Source organism: Musca vetustissima, unplaced genomic scaffold, assembly GCF_032173495.1.
Source record: "Musca vetustissima isolate MV318-11 ecotype Yass unplaced genomic scaffold, APGP_CSIRO_Mvet_v1 utg4709, whole genome shotgun sequence".
Lineage (NCBI taxonomy): Eukaryota > Metazoa > Arthropoda > Insecta > Diptera > Muscidae > Musca > Musca vetustissima.
Genome location: NW_026888605.1, coordinates 606,770 through 624,887, shown reverse-complemented (window position 1 = coordinate 624,887; position 18,118 = coordinate 606,770). Strand labels below are relative to the sequence as shown.

Sequence of the window (18,118 nt, the reverse complement as noted above, 5' to 3'; positions counted from 1 at the left end):
AAAAAAACTATTGTGTTTTATTACTTCTTTACTTTCACGGCACACTGCGCTATTTATACACCCCTCCCCTACTGTCCTCATCGGCGGTCATCGGCGGAGCCGCTCTGAGCTAAACAATGGTCCGTAAAAATATTTTTTAAAACAGTGATCGGAGCAGTATAGTCGGACGGGGCCGACCATATGGTACCCTACACAACTTCCACGAAAATATCACTTTCTGTGGTTCTTGGGCAATATGTCGCGATTCTTGGCCGACTAGAGGTCAATAAATATTACTAATATTCGGTATAGATCTTCTAATTAATTAACAGATTCCCTTCACGGTGGGTTGTGTTGTGATGTTCGGCTTTCAATTATGGCCTATTGATCGACTCGAAAAAACACAAACAATTAAGTTTTTGGGCCACCTCATCCCAATATTATTACCTGATCATCACCGAAAATTATAGGCTTTGTCCTTGACCATACCAGGATCCTCATGGAAAATTTCGAAAGCCATCATAGCTATATTTTCGCCCTCTAGTGTGGTAATCGGTTAGTAAGAAATATATTAATATGTAGGCACCTGTAAATATTTAAGTGTAACGTCTTTGGCCCGATCCCCTTCTCCTTCGCTATGCTCGGCCATAATTGCGGCCTCTGGAGCGACCAGAAAAATCGACAAAAATTAAGTATTTGGTCCATTCCATCCCATAAATATTAACCGATCTTTACCAAAAACAATAGGGTCTTCATTGGCCAGAACCCAACCATGAAGATTGGTCCATAACTGTGGCCTGTATCGTGTTTACAAATTATAATGGACAGACAAACGGACGGACACACATGTCTACATCGACTCAGATAGGCGAGACATGCCGATCGGTATATCGTCATATCTCGTCGCGGCGTTACAAACTCTTGGGGCTGCACAAAGCTATAATACCCTGACAACATATTTGTGTAGGGTATAAAAATCCACGCTTAAGGACAACCATAAAAAATGATTTTTTCCAAATCTACGCTTATAGAATTATATTTAAAAATTCTTAAATCCACACCTATGGTTGAATAATATCTATTAATAGGCATCGTTTGTTGGTGATCTTTAAAAACATTTTTAATACCCACTCATGGATAATCCTTAAAAAAGCATATTTGTAAAAATTGAGAGTTGTTGAATAAATATTTGTTAACAATAGACTTTTAATTTTTAACAATGAAAGGGTAATTTAAAAACGATAACTAGATGTCACCTTAATATTACTCTATAGGTTATATTTCTCATATACTAATATATTTTCTTACTAGAATCTAGACCTAAAAAGCAGGTCAAGCTCGGTCAAATGTGAAGGCTTTGCTCTCAGTTGTGTGTTATAAAATGGTTTGATTTTGCAACTTCGATACTGGTTCGACCTTGACAAATTAATTTTCTTATATTCGAATTGTAAAATGATGATTTCTTTGGTATGGCCTATGATATGTTATCAGCCGTTCTCTCTGCTATATTTATATTAATGAAATATATATCAGGGATAATGAGTTCAATTAATAAATCAAGTTTTTCATACCCACTCCATAATATTAAAAATAATTAAACGATTACCATAATTAATAAATAATATTTTTTTTTAATGCAAAATAGTATAGATTGGTCCTTTATTTCCATACAAAATAGATTTAAATATTTATTATAACTGTTTAATAGATGCTAATAAAGGGGATTGTTGCCGTAGATTTTCATGTTTTTTTTTTCCATTCTTAAGCTCCACACAGATTGTCGTGTTATCGTCATCAATTGAGGAAGAGTTGGGATTTGATAGGTGGGTTAGTTGTCATATTTGAGAATATTTAAGTGATTAATGTTTTTTTTTTTTTTTTTGTTATTGTTAATCTGTTCACGGTGTGTGTATGTGTTGTTACTATTGTTAATCCTCTATTATTTCAATATTTTGCATAGAAAAATATATAAATTTTTTAATTTTTATATGTTTATACTACTTCCGCTTAATTTTATCAGACTTTTGAGAGAGAACTAAATTTAAATTGAAAAAGACTAACAATGCAAACTTGTTTTATTATTTTTTAATATACTACCTCTTTTTCTATATATAGAGGCATTTAAATAGTTTTGTTATTATTAGTTATATGCAAATTCTAAATACAAAAAAAAATGAAACTTAAAACTAGCAATAACAAATAATAGGTTCGTGTCGTGTGCCATTTAAATGCATTCAAATTTTCTGTATAATATTCCCCACATTCGAAACTTGTTCCGCTACTTCCGATCTACTAATTGTTGCAAATTATATGCATTCGATTTATGGGGAAATAAGGCCAATCAAATGCGACAAATCGCAATGCATAATTCAAAAAGAAGAAGAAGAAAAAAATGTGGTTGCTAATTAATACTGCGAGAGACAGCTAGTCCGCAGATAGCGCTAATGTTGTTCTAAGGCAACTATTTAAGGCTATAATGTTTAAATGTCACTGCATTATATAATTATTGTATATTGATAATAAAAAAGGTATGATTTAAGATAGAAGTATATATGAAAAATTGTTCTCACTTGTGAAATCAATAATAGATGATAACAAGGAAAAGACCAAAGTCGGGGCCAAACTTAACTTAATACAAGTTGTTTTAGGCCGAATTTATCTAATATTTTTAACGTACAGAAATAAATATTAAATAAACTAAATATTTTTTCGATAGTCCATCATGATGACATTTTTCCATAATTTATCAAACGTCCTGAGTCCAACTTCAAACACTGGCCAAAAGTCAATATCATTCCGACCCAATTCTCATACAACATAAACAAGAAATATTGCAATGAAAAAAATAGAAATTCCTTAAATAAAATATATGCCCCCAATATCAAAGTACAACAAGCCTGAAATTAACGAAAAAAAGAACAAAACAGGTCTAATCTACATTGAATACAATTTTATTCCACCTTTTTTTAAATGCCAAAGTAATTAAAATATTTGTTTCTTCAAAGAAAGAAAATTTGCGCATAAATTGCTTATTTTGTTATTGTAATTAGCCGTTGTTGTTTTAATACTAGATATGTACATACCTTTTTTGGGAATTGTATATCCAGTGAATACCTACCACAAAACAAAACGTTGCAAGTAGAACGGGATCAAAAGGCCAAATACTATCAGCCATTGTTTCAATTTCAACAACTATTTAGTAAGCAATTTTTTGTCTTTTTTTACCACTACTACAAATAAATTAATAAAATTAAATAATTACAACAACAACAAATTAAAAAGTTCAATGAAACGATGAACTAAAAAAGAGGGGGAAATGCTAAAACCTACACGAAGTAAATAAATAAGTTATTTTAATTGCACTTTACAAGGGGACACTGATGGTACAATTACACAAGTTAACTGCAAAACTACAACAAATGCAATGCAACAACAACCACATAGAAAATTGTTATTGTATGTAACACTAGTGTCAGTTGGATATGTCGAAAAATGTAAACAAAACACCCGAAATATCAATAAATTTGATTTATTTTCAAAATACAATATTTTTGAATTTTCAGAATAAAATTGAAAAACATAAATAAAAATCTTGCAAATTTGTAATTATATAGCTTCCAGATCTTTCCAATTTGTCATTGTAATATGTAGAAGTAACTCTTACAAAAACGTTGAAAATAAAGTAGAAAATTGCAATTTTTCATTGCAAAGGAATTTGCTGATTTAAATGTTCCCATTAGGAAATTGAAATAAATTGTAAACCAAAGTGCAACGAACTTCTGTTGCGACTTCTTTCATTTGAAAATTGTTCTGTTCCAGTACTTTTTTAATAGTAATGTACATGTAATGTACAGTAATAGTAATGTAAAGGGAATAACGTCAAAATCACTCTCAGAGTACAAATAATTGGAAATGTTTTTGCAGGTTCTGGAACGGAAATAACTTATAATTATTAACGCGCGATTAGTACTATTTTAAATTAATATAATCGAAATGCTCATGCCAATTCATGGTTCGTAAAAAAAAGAAAAAAAATAAAAATCGACACCGACGTATTTTTTCCTGGTTCCCCATATTTTGTAAAGGTCAAATTCTGTTATCGTATTTATTATTTCAAATATAATGTGTACTTAATTTTCCAACTGGGTCGTTCTACATAAATCAAAAATGTCATATCGAACTTGACACAAGTATTAAGATACAATGAGTATTGCAGTTTCATAATTGTACCATGGAAGACACTATGCACAGATAGAATACAAACGGTACAACATAAATTTCAAATTAAAAAATAAACTCCATGTGATTTTAATTAACTACAAAATTACAAAGAATTTTAACTACAAATATCTCTTGTTTTACTCTTTTTTTCTCTAAAAGAAATGAAAATGAAACAATTCAACTATTTTATTTTGTTGTATTTAATTTCAATACAATTTATTATCACTTGGCTGTTGTAAGTGTATTCCGATTGTATAATAATTTTTATAAATTAATTATAATTATTTATTATTATTAATTAATATTTGTTAATACTTGTGGGATATTTGGGATGGAAATAAATTGGGATGTATCATCATTCATACATATTTTTTGTGTTTTGTTTTTTACTAAATTCTTTGCTTTTATTTAATCAATAATTTCTATATTAGATATGCCTTAAGGGGTTTTCCTGTTTATTCTAATTATATATGAAATTCTTGCCAATACTTATATGACTAAATATAATTTTAATCGATTTTATTTTACTACCATTTAAAAATTAATCGAAAAAAACAACACAACAACTCAAATAAGGAACTAAGGGTATATTTCTGTTACAACTTAGAATCGAATCGATCTAATCAGAATAATGATAGTAATAATAAAAATAATTAACTAAATCGTATAATTTTTTTCCTTTTATTATTGCACTACATTTTAATAACATTTTTTTTGAGCATTTTTTTGGAGGGGGGAATTTTGCTTTTATTACTTAATTTAATTGGCATTATTTCAAACAACCGAGAACAAAATTTTTCTACATTTGTGTAATAAATCTTATAAATAAGTTTTTTTTCAGTACATTTCAAATCAACATAATTGTATACGTAATAACAAAAAACACACATACAAAAATCACAATTGACTAAAAGGAAATACTATTCGAATATATATGTAGGTATGTATTGTGTTTATATGTATATGAGTGTGTAATATTGCACATATTTTTTAAGGAAGATTTTTTTTCTTTTGTTTTAGTACTTCTCAAATTATAGTACCTTAACCTATTACTCATAATAATATTAATAATAATGTAATATAGTACAACTGTGTGCAATAAAATAGCATATTATTTTAATTTATATATAAGTATTACAACCTCACACCTAATTAAAAGGTCAAAAGTCGTTGCTAATTGTTTGCTATCGTTTTTATTTTATTAACTTAATATAATTACTATTTTATTGCACATCTGTGTAATTCGGAATTTAAAAATGGTAATTTTTTGTCAATGTTTACAATTTATGGTAATGAGTTCACGTGGAACCCAATTTCACTGTATTTTTTATTATAATTCCCATCTGACGATGGCGAATATATTAATTTATAATAATATTTTGAAATAAACTGTAAATACCATACAATTAAATTTTAAGGAAAGATAATTACCACGATCAAACAAAATCATGATCAATTTGATAGAAGTTTTCTAGAGGAAATGTTTAAAAAATCGCGTGAAAGTTTCTTATTTAATGGGCATTTCTGAATAAAAATTGATTGAATTCGAAAAATATATATAAATTACGAAATTATTGAGCTTCTAGCTCATCTTTGAAATTTCAGGGACTAAATATTCATGGATATTCAGGAGCGGTTCGATCGTTCATGTTCACTTTGTTTAAAAAGAAACTTCGAGTAATTTCTTAAAATAGTTCATTTGTTCCATATAGTTCCGTCACGTTCTTTCTCGTTTATTTTTTAAAAAACAACAAGTTTCTTTTGATCCGACTCCTAACAATTAAAGAACAACGATATGAACTAGGTTCCTTTATGGGAATAGTTCCAATGAACTAGTTCGTTCCGGAACTACCAATCTCTACTGAGTGGCAAATCTCTCTAAGTATAGCCATGCGCCATCTGACATTTCCATTGAAAAAAAATTTTTTTTTCATTTACTGGTTTAAACGTTCTCAGTATGATTTTACGTACGACCATGTGTTGTTTACAGTGACTAGAAAAATAAAGTGGACATCACATTGATCATGGTATATTTGATCGGGTACAGTTTTTTCTTGCAAAGGAATTGGGGTATTTTCTTTTAATTATTGATAGAGTGTGATAATTAAGACAGTTTTAATAAAATAATATATTTCATATTGTTTTTATTTTGTACAAATCCAAATGATTTGATTGATGATTTTCTCAATATTGTTTGTTGTGTTATATTGTAAAAAAACTACACTTCGTTTTATATTTGTTTTTCAAAATCTAAATTTTTTACTATTTTAATATTTTTTGTTTATGTGATATTTGTATAGTTAGCACTTTTATTTATTTTATCATTTTTTGTTTTATATTTTTGTAAAGATTCCGTTATGGCTTTAATTTCAATATAAATTGTAATAGTTTATTTTTTTATTTTTTATTCTAATTATTGTTGTTGTTGCCATTGTGGTTCTTGTTACTGGTATATGTCAGACTATCGGTTTGTTATAAGGTTTAGTGGGATTGGTTATTTGGTATTTCACCCCGGTAAAATTAAACTGGATATCTTCTCATTAGGCAGTATTTCAAAGTGGTTGTATCAAAAAATAATAACAATCAATGAAATTAAAAAAGATCTAGAAAATAAATTAATACTTTTTTGTGTGGTTTTACTACTTGAAATATATTAAGTAGTCTAATATACATATGTATGTGTGTATAGCTATTATATTTGGTAAACAATTGGCATTTATTTAGTTTGTATAGAGAAGAAAAATATAGACATTTTTTTTGTCGCGATAACATTTTTAAATGTTATCCAATAAAAATATTTTTTTCTATTGTGGCTGATGTAATGGCGTATATATTCTTACCAAATGCAATAAACTAGTATTCGTGTTTAATTAGACATATGTTTGTATGTATATATTAAATTAACTCTTATTGAAATCGTAGGAGTTCTTATTGGAAAAGTGTAACGAACCGAATTTGTGGTTAAATTCCCGTTTCATTTTAGTTAGACTCAAACAATTAATGTATAATTAATTTATTTTTGGATATTTAATTTATTGTTATGACATTTGTTTGTTTTGATTTTTTTTACTGAAATTTTGATTTTTTTTTTCAATGTTTGTAAGGAACAAAGTTGAAGTAAAGATCAATAAATTTAATAAATTTGAATTTTCTGGATGCAAGAATAAAGAATATATTCCAAAGCCATACAAAAACACAAGACTACTGGCAGTGGGTGGATCACAAGTAATTGTTTTCAGTTCACTTTTACGATATTATAAATGTAAATCAAATTTACAATTAAGGAAATCCCAAAATATTTTTTTGGAAAATTACTCAAACCCCTTTCAAAACCACATGACGTAGAAAAATCTTTTAAATTTAAAAATAATGATTTTGTATTCTGCAAAAACGTAACATAAATAAAAACAAAATGTAACACAACACTGTGTAACAAGGAATAAGTCTTACAATTCGAAACCAAATGGATCAAATAAATTGTATTAAGTTTGGTAACATTTATTACCTTTGGTACTCTTGTAGTACTTAACCTAAAGTACCTATATGACATAACCTAATGTACCATTTTACAGATATATGTACAAATTCCCATAATTACCTTACATCACTTTACATATTCTCCAATTTCAGTCCTCTTCGTTTGCACAAATTCTAATTGTACCAAATTTAATACACATTAATGCGAATTTCCCAAACTGTCTACATACCCCAATTCAACACCCCAATAGAGAGCTCAATTATTTCTCCCAATAATTCAAATTGTCTTAAATTTAGAGCCCATAAGTACATATTTCCAAAACTATATCCATACCCCAACCTACACTCCAAAAGAAATGTTAATTCCTAAGTAAAAGGTTCGAGCTCTATCGATTCACCTATATCCGAATTGTATCAAATGTTGTACTATTTAATACACATTAATATAAATTTCCATAACTAACTAACTCAACAATCCAACATAAATCATATTTCCAAATTCTAGGTTTCCAACCCGATCGGTTCACCCAAATCGAAATTGTACCACATTTAGTACGAAATGCCAAAACATCCTATATACTCCAATCGTACACTCCAACAGTAATCATAATTCTAAATTTAGGGATTCCAGTTTTATCGGTTCCACCAAAATGCAATTTGCACCAACATTAGTACCACTTAGTACCCATAGGTACAAATTTCCATAACTACCTTACAATCCAAAAAAATCCTATTGCAAAATTCCAAATTTAGAACAGATTAGTACGAATTTCTAAAACTTCCTACATACACCGACTCAACACCAAAATCCTAATTGTACCTAATTTAGTACATATTAGTACGAATTTCTAAAATGTCCTACATACACAGATTCAACACCCAAAATCGTACCAAATTTATTGTATAATGCCGTAGTAATTTTATTTCGAAATATCAGTGATCCCACTCTATCGGTTCAATCGAAACCAAATATAGTACAATTTAGTGTTTTTCGTATGTATATGTTAAAATTTCCAAAACTACATACATATCCAAATCCTATACTCCGACGGTAATGTTAATTTCAAAATTCGGAATTTTAGTTCCATCCGTTCCTCCAAATTCAAATTGTACCAAATTTAGTACTTTTCGTATACATGATTACATATTTCCAAAACTACCTCCTATATCAATCAACTTCTCAACCTATTGCATTTTTAAAAATGTTAGCTCTATCCGTTCACATGCTAAGAAATGGAACCAAATTTAGTACATTTTCGAATATTTATAGTTTTTTTTTATCAAAGTGGAGTAGGGTACCATAGAGACTGCCCAGTCCGACATAGGTTCTTTCCATACTGGAATTGATTGTTTAATATACGTACTGTTATCTTGTATTCCAAAAAATATTTGTTCAAAACTTGAACGACTAATTAATAAAATGAAATAATGAATTTAGTAGCCATTTAAAAAGTGAATCTAAACTACGACCCTGTATTGAATTTGTTTATTTCAAAAATCTTGATAATGCTAAAAAATTGGTTTCTTAAAACCTTTACACTCTTCCTCCCACGATTTCGTTTAGAGTCCTATTAATATTTTTAATAAAATAAAATAAAAATAATTTCTTGGAGATAACAAAACTATAGATATATGGAGGGAATCTTTAACTTCTTTTGTTTCGAATTCATAAGGTAAGGTTCAATATCTATTTTAATGGGTATTACTAAAATATAATATATGTAGTGTATTTGTTAGTTTGTATTAAGAAATGTATGTATATTATAAATTACAACCAAAAAATCTTTATATATGGGTTACCAAATACCAAATAAAATATTATAAAGAAAGAATGATACGCAATACTTGAACTAATACTTGTAACTAATAAAGCCCAGCTTGCATTCACTACTAAATATATAAATAAAGTTATGTTACGAAACTACAATATGTTTTGGTATTTTATTCTAAGCATTGCAATCGTTAGCAATTTGTAAAGATAGCTGCTACTATGAGTTGGTGTAAATTACATTGTAGCAGTATTAGCTCAATAATATTAGCAAGTTTTAGTCATAGGTGTTTATGTCAATGTGTTGTCAAATATTTTTTTGTTTTGTATATTCCGTAGTATGTCGATAAATAAAACAAATTTACCAATGATTTGGGGTGGAAAGGAAAACTCAGGATAAGGTCAGAGAAAGACACATTTTACGTTTCATTTAATCCATTCAATTCCAAACTTTGATGTTCCAAATTTCGTTTCAAATCGGCAAGGGTACGTTGAATTAAGGTTGCTTTATCTGTGCTGTTGGTGTTGCTGTTTGTTGTTGTTGTTGTGGCCACATTTGTTGTTGAATGAAAATCAGTCTTTAATCCATTGCCTGAGAACGATGATAAATGATTGAAGTCGTGACTAGTCGATTTCATGTTCGTTTGTTGGTGCATGGCAAAATCACCACTGCCGGTGTTGTATGCTTTTAGGCGCTGATGTTTTAATTGATCTGTGTAGAGAGAGAAGGAAATATTGTGTTAGAAAAAGTTAAAAAATACAAATTAGAGTCTGAGCAAAACTGAATAAAATGTATTTCAAGACGCGAACGTCGGCCGTCAGGATTTCCCGTTGCCAATAAATAACAGACAGCAAACGGCCGTCGCTGACTCTGAACTCTCTGGCTGTGTTTTCACTCTTAACATAATATTCTTACCTTGAATAAAATGTCACATTTCTTTACTCTCCTACACTCACGAGAACAATGGAGATCAAAAGACGACGGCGCGGCGACTGTAACAACCGAGCACGACACGATAAACGTAAACAAACAAAACCACAAAATGGCCACACTAACCAAAACAAAGAAGAACTAGTAGAAAGGCAAATAGCCCAATTTTATTTAACACAACATTTTATATTGGCAAATAATTTTCAATGATTTGACAAATTCAATTAAAACACTTGAATCAACCACTTCACTTTGTCAATAACTTTGATTTACAAGGAGGAATTCAAACATTGATAATGGCGTAGGGGGGAAAGAACACAAACACACAAAGAAGAAACGAAAACAGAACATAGATGAGCAGGCAACTTGCAAATAAAATAATAATATCAAATTCACTGAACTGGTTTAAACTAATTATAAAAATTCTGAAATTATTACCGAAATTAAAGAAAACACGACTCGCGAAACTCCCGACAAATTAATCGCGACCGGCGTTAATGAAAACACAAAACAACTGAAGAGAACATAATTGTAGAGTTGCCATCATCAATGTAATTAAATTATAAATGTGATTGATAGTGAACTTCATTCAGTCATTTAATTTAGGCTTTAAATATGTAAATAATAGCAATTTAGACAAATATACATATGTGTCTTTTTTTCGTTTAAGGACAAAAAGTGTGGATTTTTTTCAAAATTTTTTTAGGGACCACAAATAAGCGCAAACTTTTTTTTTAATTTCTTTTTTCAAAAACCACAAATAGATTTTGATTTGTTATTAATATTATTTAAGAACCACAAAAAGGCGTAGACTTCTGTAACATTTTTTAAAGGACAAAACACAGAGGTGAATTTTTTTAAGGTATGGAATGAATGGCTATAGACGCATAAATTATGACCAGAACATCGCCAAATTTTACACAGAAAGCAAGCTGACCAAGGACACCGCAAATCACTTTTCGTGATAATACGTCAATATTTAGCTGGTCCAAGGACCCAGACTTTTGTGTGTATATTTATTATTTAAGGCCATAAACCAGAGAAGATGACAGATGATCTAAGGAGCGTGGTTGGCCTTCAAATTGGCGGAAATGTGGCGGTAATCGCCTTAGCCAACGAAGAAGATGTTTGTTTTCATGATAATCAATCAATATTTAGCGGTTCGAATGAACCAAGACTATTATCGGACAAAATTTGAATCTTATGGCGTAAACGGTAAATCCGGGAAACATGATTCAAAAAAGTTGCCAGTAAGAGAAAGATGATCTGTTGACCTCTATTCAGTCAGGAAGATGCATATATCGCGAAATATTGCCTAGACTTAGAATATAGATCCGCAAACAGAGCGCCGAGGTTCTTATATGGTACGACTCAGCTTCAATCGAAATCAGAACTATCCTCATGGAAATGAAGAAACATCAGTTAGTAACAACGAATTCGTTACGAAAATGTAAATACAAACTTAAACCTTTCAGTGTTTTTGTCGAATATATTCGACATTTAAAAGTACTCTCTTTCTTTGCGATTTTTCGGACATACTATTTACTATTGATACTTTTGTTTTTGCAAATTTTAGATTTTTATTCCGACAACATTTTTGTTTTTTTGCCACTGAAAGGGTTAAAACCAGTGAGCGGAGCAGTATTGTCGGACGGGGCCGACCATATGATACCCTACACAACATTCACGAAAATATAACTTATATTCTCAGCTTGGGCAATATTTCACGATTTTTGCAACTTCTTTTGACCGACGAGCCCTTCTAATTAGATTCGCCCTTCCAGATTCCCTTCACCATGGGTTGTTTTATGATGTTCGGCTTTCAATTATGCGCTATAGATCGATGATCGAAAAAACACAAAAAATTAAGTTTTCGGTTCGGATCCTCCAGGAAAATTTCTATATTTTCGCCCTCTAGTGTGGTAATGGGATACTAAATAATATATGAATACGTAAGCACCTGTAAATATTTAAGTGTAACTCCCACATCCGAGTACATACGACAATATAATTGGTATCCATTGGATACCAATTGGATGTGCTATCAACTTTTTGGGGCTATGTCCTTTAGGAGTTAATAAATACACCAAAGAATACAACTTTTGTCATTTTTCACACAAAAGTAAGGGTCAATCTGAACCGCTAAATATTGACCTCTGGAGCGACCAGAAAATCACACAAAAATAAAGTTTTTGGTCCATTTCATCTCCTAAATATTAACCGATATTTACCAAAAAAATAGGGCTATTCATTGGCCAGAATCAATCTTACATACAACATTTTATGAAGATTGGTCCATAATTGTGGCCTGTAATGGACAGACGGACACACATGTCCAGATCGACTCTAGGACCAATATTTCTCGGCACTACAAACTCTTGGGGCTACACAAAGCTATAATACCCTGTCAACATAGTTGTGTAGGGTATAAATACCGGAAAGGTGGAAGGAAGTACCGTTATTTTATGTCAAAGCCCGAATTAATTCAGAAAACGTTATGTGAAATGATTTTTGACTTAAAAAAATCGAACATTCATATTGCAGTCAATTCGAGCGGAGGGGCTATACCAAAACGCAGGCCCATTACCCGATACCAAAAATCTTAAGAGTATTGTCTCTATCGAAACTTCTCATTACACACTTTCAGGGGTATACTGTGCGTATGATTATTATTACCGTTTCGCAAATGTAAAAAGTATACGCAGTGGATGTCTATATAGCATCTATACGACATACACATTAAATAAATGATTTAAGAATAAAACGATACGAATATATACATATGTTTTTAGAGAACCCTCTTAATTAAATTCTAAATTATCAATTAAAGTAATTTTCAAATTAATTCTCCTTCTATCTAAAGATTCATATATAATTGAAATCACTCACCTTCCCTTTGCGCAGCAGCAGCGGCATATCTCAATTTATTATTTTCGAATGTTGAATGGCTTTTGTAGACCTTTCGCTTTAACGGTTCACTTTGAGGACAATAATTTAAGGTTATCTTTGGACCCATTTCTGTTGCCTGCTGGATAACATTGTGATTGCGTGCATCATTATATTCATTTGTTGCTTCCTGATAGGCGACACCTTGCAAATAGTTTTGATTCAAGTGATCATTGATTTTCATGGCACTATTATCCTGATCGGAATCACTCCATTGCGACGACATTGGTTGTGAAGAGGGGCCAGTGAAGGCTTGAGCCTTGGCCGTAATTCCAGCTGGAGCTGTTAAACGGCGCTGTTGTAATGGCGAAGCTGTGGGACTTAAGTTTCGTCGTTGCACTAATGGGGAGTTGAGTTGCTTTCGCATTCCCGGTTCGGGTGCAATATTTTGATTAATGAAATTTGTCAGATGAGTTTTACGTGGACTGCAAGCACCCAATTTGGGGCTACCCGGTGGGGATTGAGTTTCCAATTTCAGCATTTCAATACGTTTATTGACGGCAGCAGTGAGTTCCTGTTCGGTTAAGTCGGTCGCTTTATTTTTCGATTGTTGGGCTTGCTGTTGTTGTTTTTGTAAATCAATTTCACAATTCTTAATCATTTCGACGCGTTTATTGGCCAAGGGATTGATGCGACGTGGGCTTGGTTGTGGTGTTTCGCGTGGTATGCTGTAGGAAAAATCAAATAATCAGTTGCAGATTAACAACGAATGAACAAAATGTCGACCAACCTCTGAACGCTGTTCCTCATGGATTGCAATATCGATTCGGCTTCCATTATCAATTGTTTGTATTTCACATCAGCCTCAAAGTCCGCCCTCAATAGGGCCTTCTCACTTTCAGCAATGGTCATGAAACGAGTTTCTCGTACATCCGTAAATACCAAGGAACTGGAGCGGTGTGACAATTGGTGGGGTGTTGTTTTGCTGTATCTGTTAAAAAAAAAATATTTGAATTACAATCGCATTATTATTCTTTAGTTATTACTCACCTATGCGCATCATTGCTCTTTATATTCTTCCTCAAACAGACCGGTGTTCCTCCAACACTTCGAGTTTCTCTTGGTCTCCGCATAGGCGAACGACAGTTGTCCTTACCCTCCGAGCTCTTCTTTCGGGTCTTGTGAAAACGTTTACGTCTGCGCTGAGCATTGCCAGCCGCCGCATTCATTAAATTCTGTTCCCCGGACATTTTAATACTTCGATTGCTACGCCTCGAGCGCATCGATGCTTGCCGCTGATGACGCTGCGACATCACTGGACTGCCATAATAACAGGCACCCATGTTGATTTGATCACGTCGATCAAAGATCTCCTGCACGGAGGCTGTGTCAATGAAATCAATATCCAATAGATCATCTGTATCACATTCGTCACCAGCATCCTGACCGGTATCCAGGTCGGTGGGACAGTCTGTGGGATCAGAATCACTGCTGCAAAGGAGGGGAGGAAAAAACAAAATCATCAACAATGTGTCCCCTTCACCTCACCCCAACTCACCTCAGTATGTCAGTCTCCTTTTCATAAATATAACTCTCATCGAATTTACCCATCATTTCGTTAAGTGTATTATCATCATCGCTGACAACAGCCAAAGGAGCCTCGGGGTGTTTCTTGTGTGGGCTGGCAATTGGCAAAGCGGCAACAGGTTCCACAGAATGTTGCTGGCCCAGTTGCTGTTGTTGGGGGTGTTGATAGCCGTGATGCAATTGCAGTGAACGTTTGCGTCTCACCGTGTTCGGTGTGTACGAGCGATGTGCATTTTCCACTTCAGTCAAAGAGGATGAAGACCCCGACGAAACACACGACATGCTGTTTGGTGGTGTGGATAGGTGTGGTGGCGATAAAGAGGATGGTTGACAACGACAGCAAGGGGTGATACGGTTGGTTAAGAAGAGAAGAATGATTTTGATTTAATTACTTTAATTGCTCTCTTGTTACCTCATTTTATGCAACAACATGTCCTCACTTACTTGTTATTATTGTTATTGTGGTGGTTATGGTTGTTGTTGTTATTTCCACTGCTGCTGTTGCTTTTGTTCGTGGCGTGGCTGGTGTGACTGCTAATGTTGCTGCTGCTGCCGGTGCCGGTGCTGTTGTTGTTGTGAATTGTTTTCATGCTCAAAGTGTTTCCCCTGCTACTGCCGCTGGCACTGCCCGAATTGTAATGACGACTCGACGAGCTGACAATGCCACTAGGCAACGATGTGCGATGCTGAAAATCCTGCTCCTGCAGATGTATGGTTGACAAGGCAGACGTTGAGTGTGACGAAGTGGATGAAGACATAGTCATAGAGGAGGAGATCTGTGAGATATTCATAAGATTGCCATCATTGAGCTGCGACACTTGTTGTTGCCCACCATGCATTGTGGAGCTGGAAGAGGATGTCTCCGTGGTTGAATACCATGGATTGGTGCGAATGCGACTTCGTTGCCGGGGTGATGGTGCTATTGAGAAATAAAGCAAAAAAATAAGCGATTAATTTAATCCCTCTTTGCACTCGACCACTCCACTTACATTCGAATCCCTTCAGGGTAGGTATTACGATGGTATTGCGTATCGGCAATGGACTGTGTTGATTCGAACGTGTACCACTATACTGTAGAGGATGTTGCTGTTGGTTTAAAGTTTTCTCATATGGATCCATGTTATTTGGGTGTTTAACGAGCCCACTCTCACTTTCCTCCAAGTGGCGATGGGCAAACGATGTTTTGGGCTATAAAAAATAGGTGCATTGGAAGACAACAACCACAAAAAATAAATATAATGTTCAATTTGGTGAGTTAGTCTACCTACCAATGGGTCAATGGGAGACATTTCCTCGATTTTATTCAACCCAAATTTATAACGTTGAGCCTCTATAGCCAAAGAGTTGACACTTTTGGGAAAATAATGTGTTCCTGTTCTCATGTTGACATAATATTCGGGTGGGGTATAACCGGCACCGGGCGATGTGCCATCCGTAGAATACCCCGTGGAATAAGCACTTTCCGGAGATGATAAACTCACCATGGGTGCATTGCCAGACTGTACCCCAGCACGAAATTTACCTCTCGTTCCCCCGCTACGACCCTGGACATTTTGCACCGTAAAATTCGAAGCATTCCTTGGAATGCATTCCTCACTGCCCGTACGAAAACCAATAACAGTGGGATTGGGTATTTTCGATGGCAACAGACGTCCATAACGGGTGGATGCATCATCTTGTGTCTGTTTTTCATCCGAAAATGCGGGAATCCGTTGGCCGCCATTTACAAATTGTTCCGATTTCGGACGTTCAATGTCATTCAAAATGTCCTGTAGCAGTTTTTCAGGATGTCTTATAAGGGTGCCGATTTCCTCATAGTGTACAGCATTTGGATCATCATCGTCGTATGGCTTCGCCTCATCGGGTGGCGTATATGATGGGTGGCGTTCGATATTGGCATTGGTCACATCTGCCAGGACACTCAACGTGGCCGAATTCAATTGGCCATTATTATTGGAATGCATAGAAGGCTCCTTTGAGCCAGTCGACCATGACAACGAAGAAAACGATGAAGTGGAACAATTCAATTGGTGTTGCTGCTGTTGTTGTTGCTGTTGCTGGGGCTGCAACTGATGCTGGTGGTTATTTGGCACTGGTGGCGGCTGATATTGTTTTTCTTCGCAAGAATTTTCCCTGGTATTTGGGGCTGTGTGATGATTACGCAAATACTGTTGGCTGTGATGTTGAGGAGCATAAAGGAAATTATCCGATTTAGGAGACATAACATGTTCACCATCTGGCGACTGCCAGCCATAACGACTTTGAGTCTATGAGAAAAAGATATGAGGATGACGACATAAAGATAATCGGATAAATAAGTCATTGAAGGATACTTTGTTGCTTTTGCTTTTGGCACACTTACATGATTCTGTATGGGCGATACCTCTCGACGTCGCACAGGACTCGATATAACACTGCTACAGCCGGTGTGATTGGCACTGGATGATGCCTGGGAATTTGAATTACTTTTATATGGCGACGAACAGCTGCCATTGCCCTGATGCGGATGCTGCTGCTGGTGATGATGATGGTATATCGTAAATCCTGTTGCAGCATGCTTATGTTTATGGTCGTTTGCTGCTGATGCTGCTGTTGTTGTTATTTGTTGTTCCGCCGCCGCATTTTTATTTTTATTACCCTTTTTACGAGACCTCACAATGTGATTCTCCATCCATGATCGTAACTTTGAGCCAAACATTTTGTGTGTGTGTGTGTGACCGAAAGTATGTCTGTCGTTTGTTGTGATTTTTATGTTGGTCGTCGTCCTTGTTATTGTAGTTGTAATGAAGTGTTAAATACTTAAAGTTGTGTGCGTGACAGCTCCTCGGTGAGTTTTCATTGAAGTTTATGATATTTTAAATATTGATGATTACCCATTGTCAGAATTGGACGGATATCTTTGGTTATTCCTTTGATGAACTGTATAAGAAGAAGAAGAAGTAGAAAGAACATAAAAGGAAATCAATTGAAAGGTAGATATATTACTAAAAAATATGCTTATACAAACCATAAACTTTCTATAACAATATTATAAAAACAACTTTAGAAGTCTCGAAAAAGTTTATTTTTAGGAGTCTTACTTTTATTACGACGGTATCCAAAAGTCCCGAAAAAAGTTCTGCCCTTTATTTGATATTTGATATGTCTTATAAAAGAGTAAAGTGATTGACTGTGTGACTTAATGATTCATCAACGCCCAGACGAAACGGCTAAAGATAGAATCTTGAAATTTTAGGTGAGGGTCACTCTTGGTCGACAGGTGCCAGATA

At 33.5% G+C, this 18,118-nt stretch overlaps 3 protein-coding genes across 4 annotated transcripts in view; 1 reads left to right on the top strand and 2 right to left on the bottom strand.

Moving 5' to 3' along the window:
• LOC133336437 (protein lifeguard 1) overlaps window positions 1-18,118 on the bottom strand; it is a 307,141-nt gene that overhangs the window by 156,727 nt on the left and 132,296 nt on the right. The gene's annotated exons all lie outside the window — the stretch shown is intronic.
• The window catches only part of LOC133336439 (troponin C-akin-1 protein), a 53,912-nt gene that overhangs the window by 9,086 nt on the left and 26,708 nt on the right, over window positions 1-18,118 (top strand). The window lies entirely within an intron of this gene.
• On the bottom strand, window positions 9,865-17,559 carry LOC133336474 (uncharacterized). The gene is made up of 10 exons (XM_061544773.1): window positions 17,212-17,559; window positions 16,118-17,116; window positions 15,839-16,037; window positions 15,368-15,768; window positions 15,242-15,261; window positions 14,821-15,132; window positions 14,313-14,753; window positions 14,053-14,253; window positions 13,266-13,990; window positions 9,865-10,157 (listed from the first exon to the last, which is right to left on the bottom strand). Exons 1-10 carry the CDS (start codon window positions 17,545-17,547, stop codon window positions 9,865-9,867), a joined length of 3,927 nt encoding a protein of 1,308 aa, XP_061400757.1. The 5' UTR covers window positions 17,548-17,559.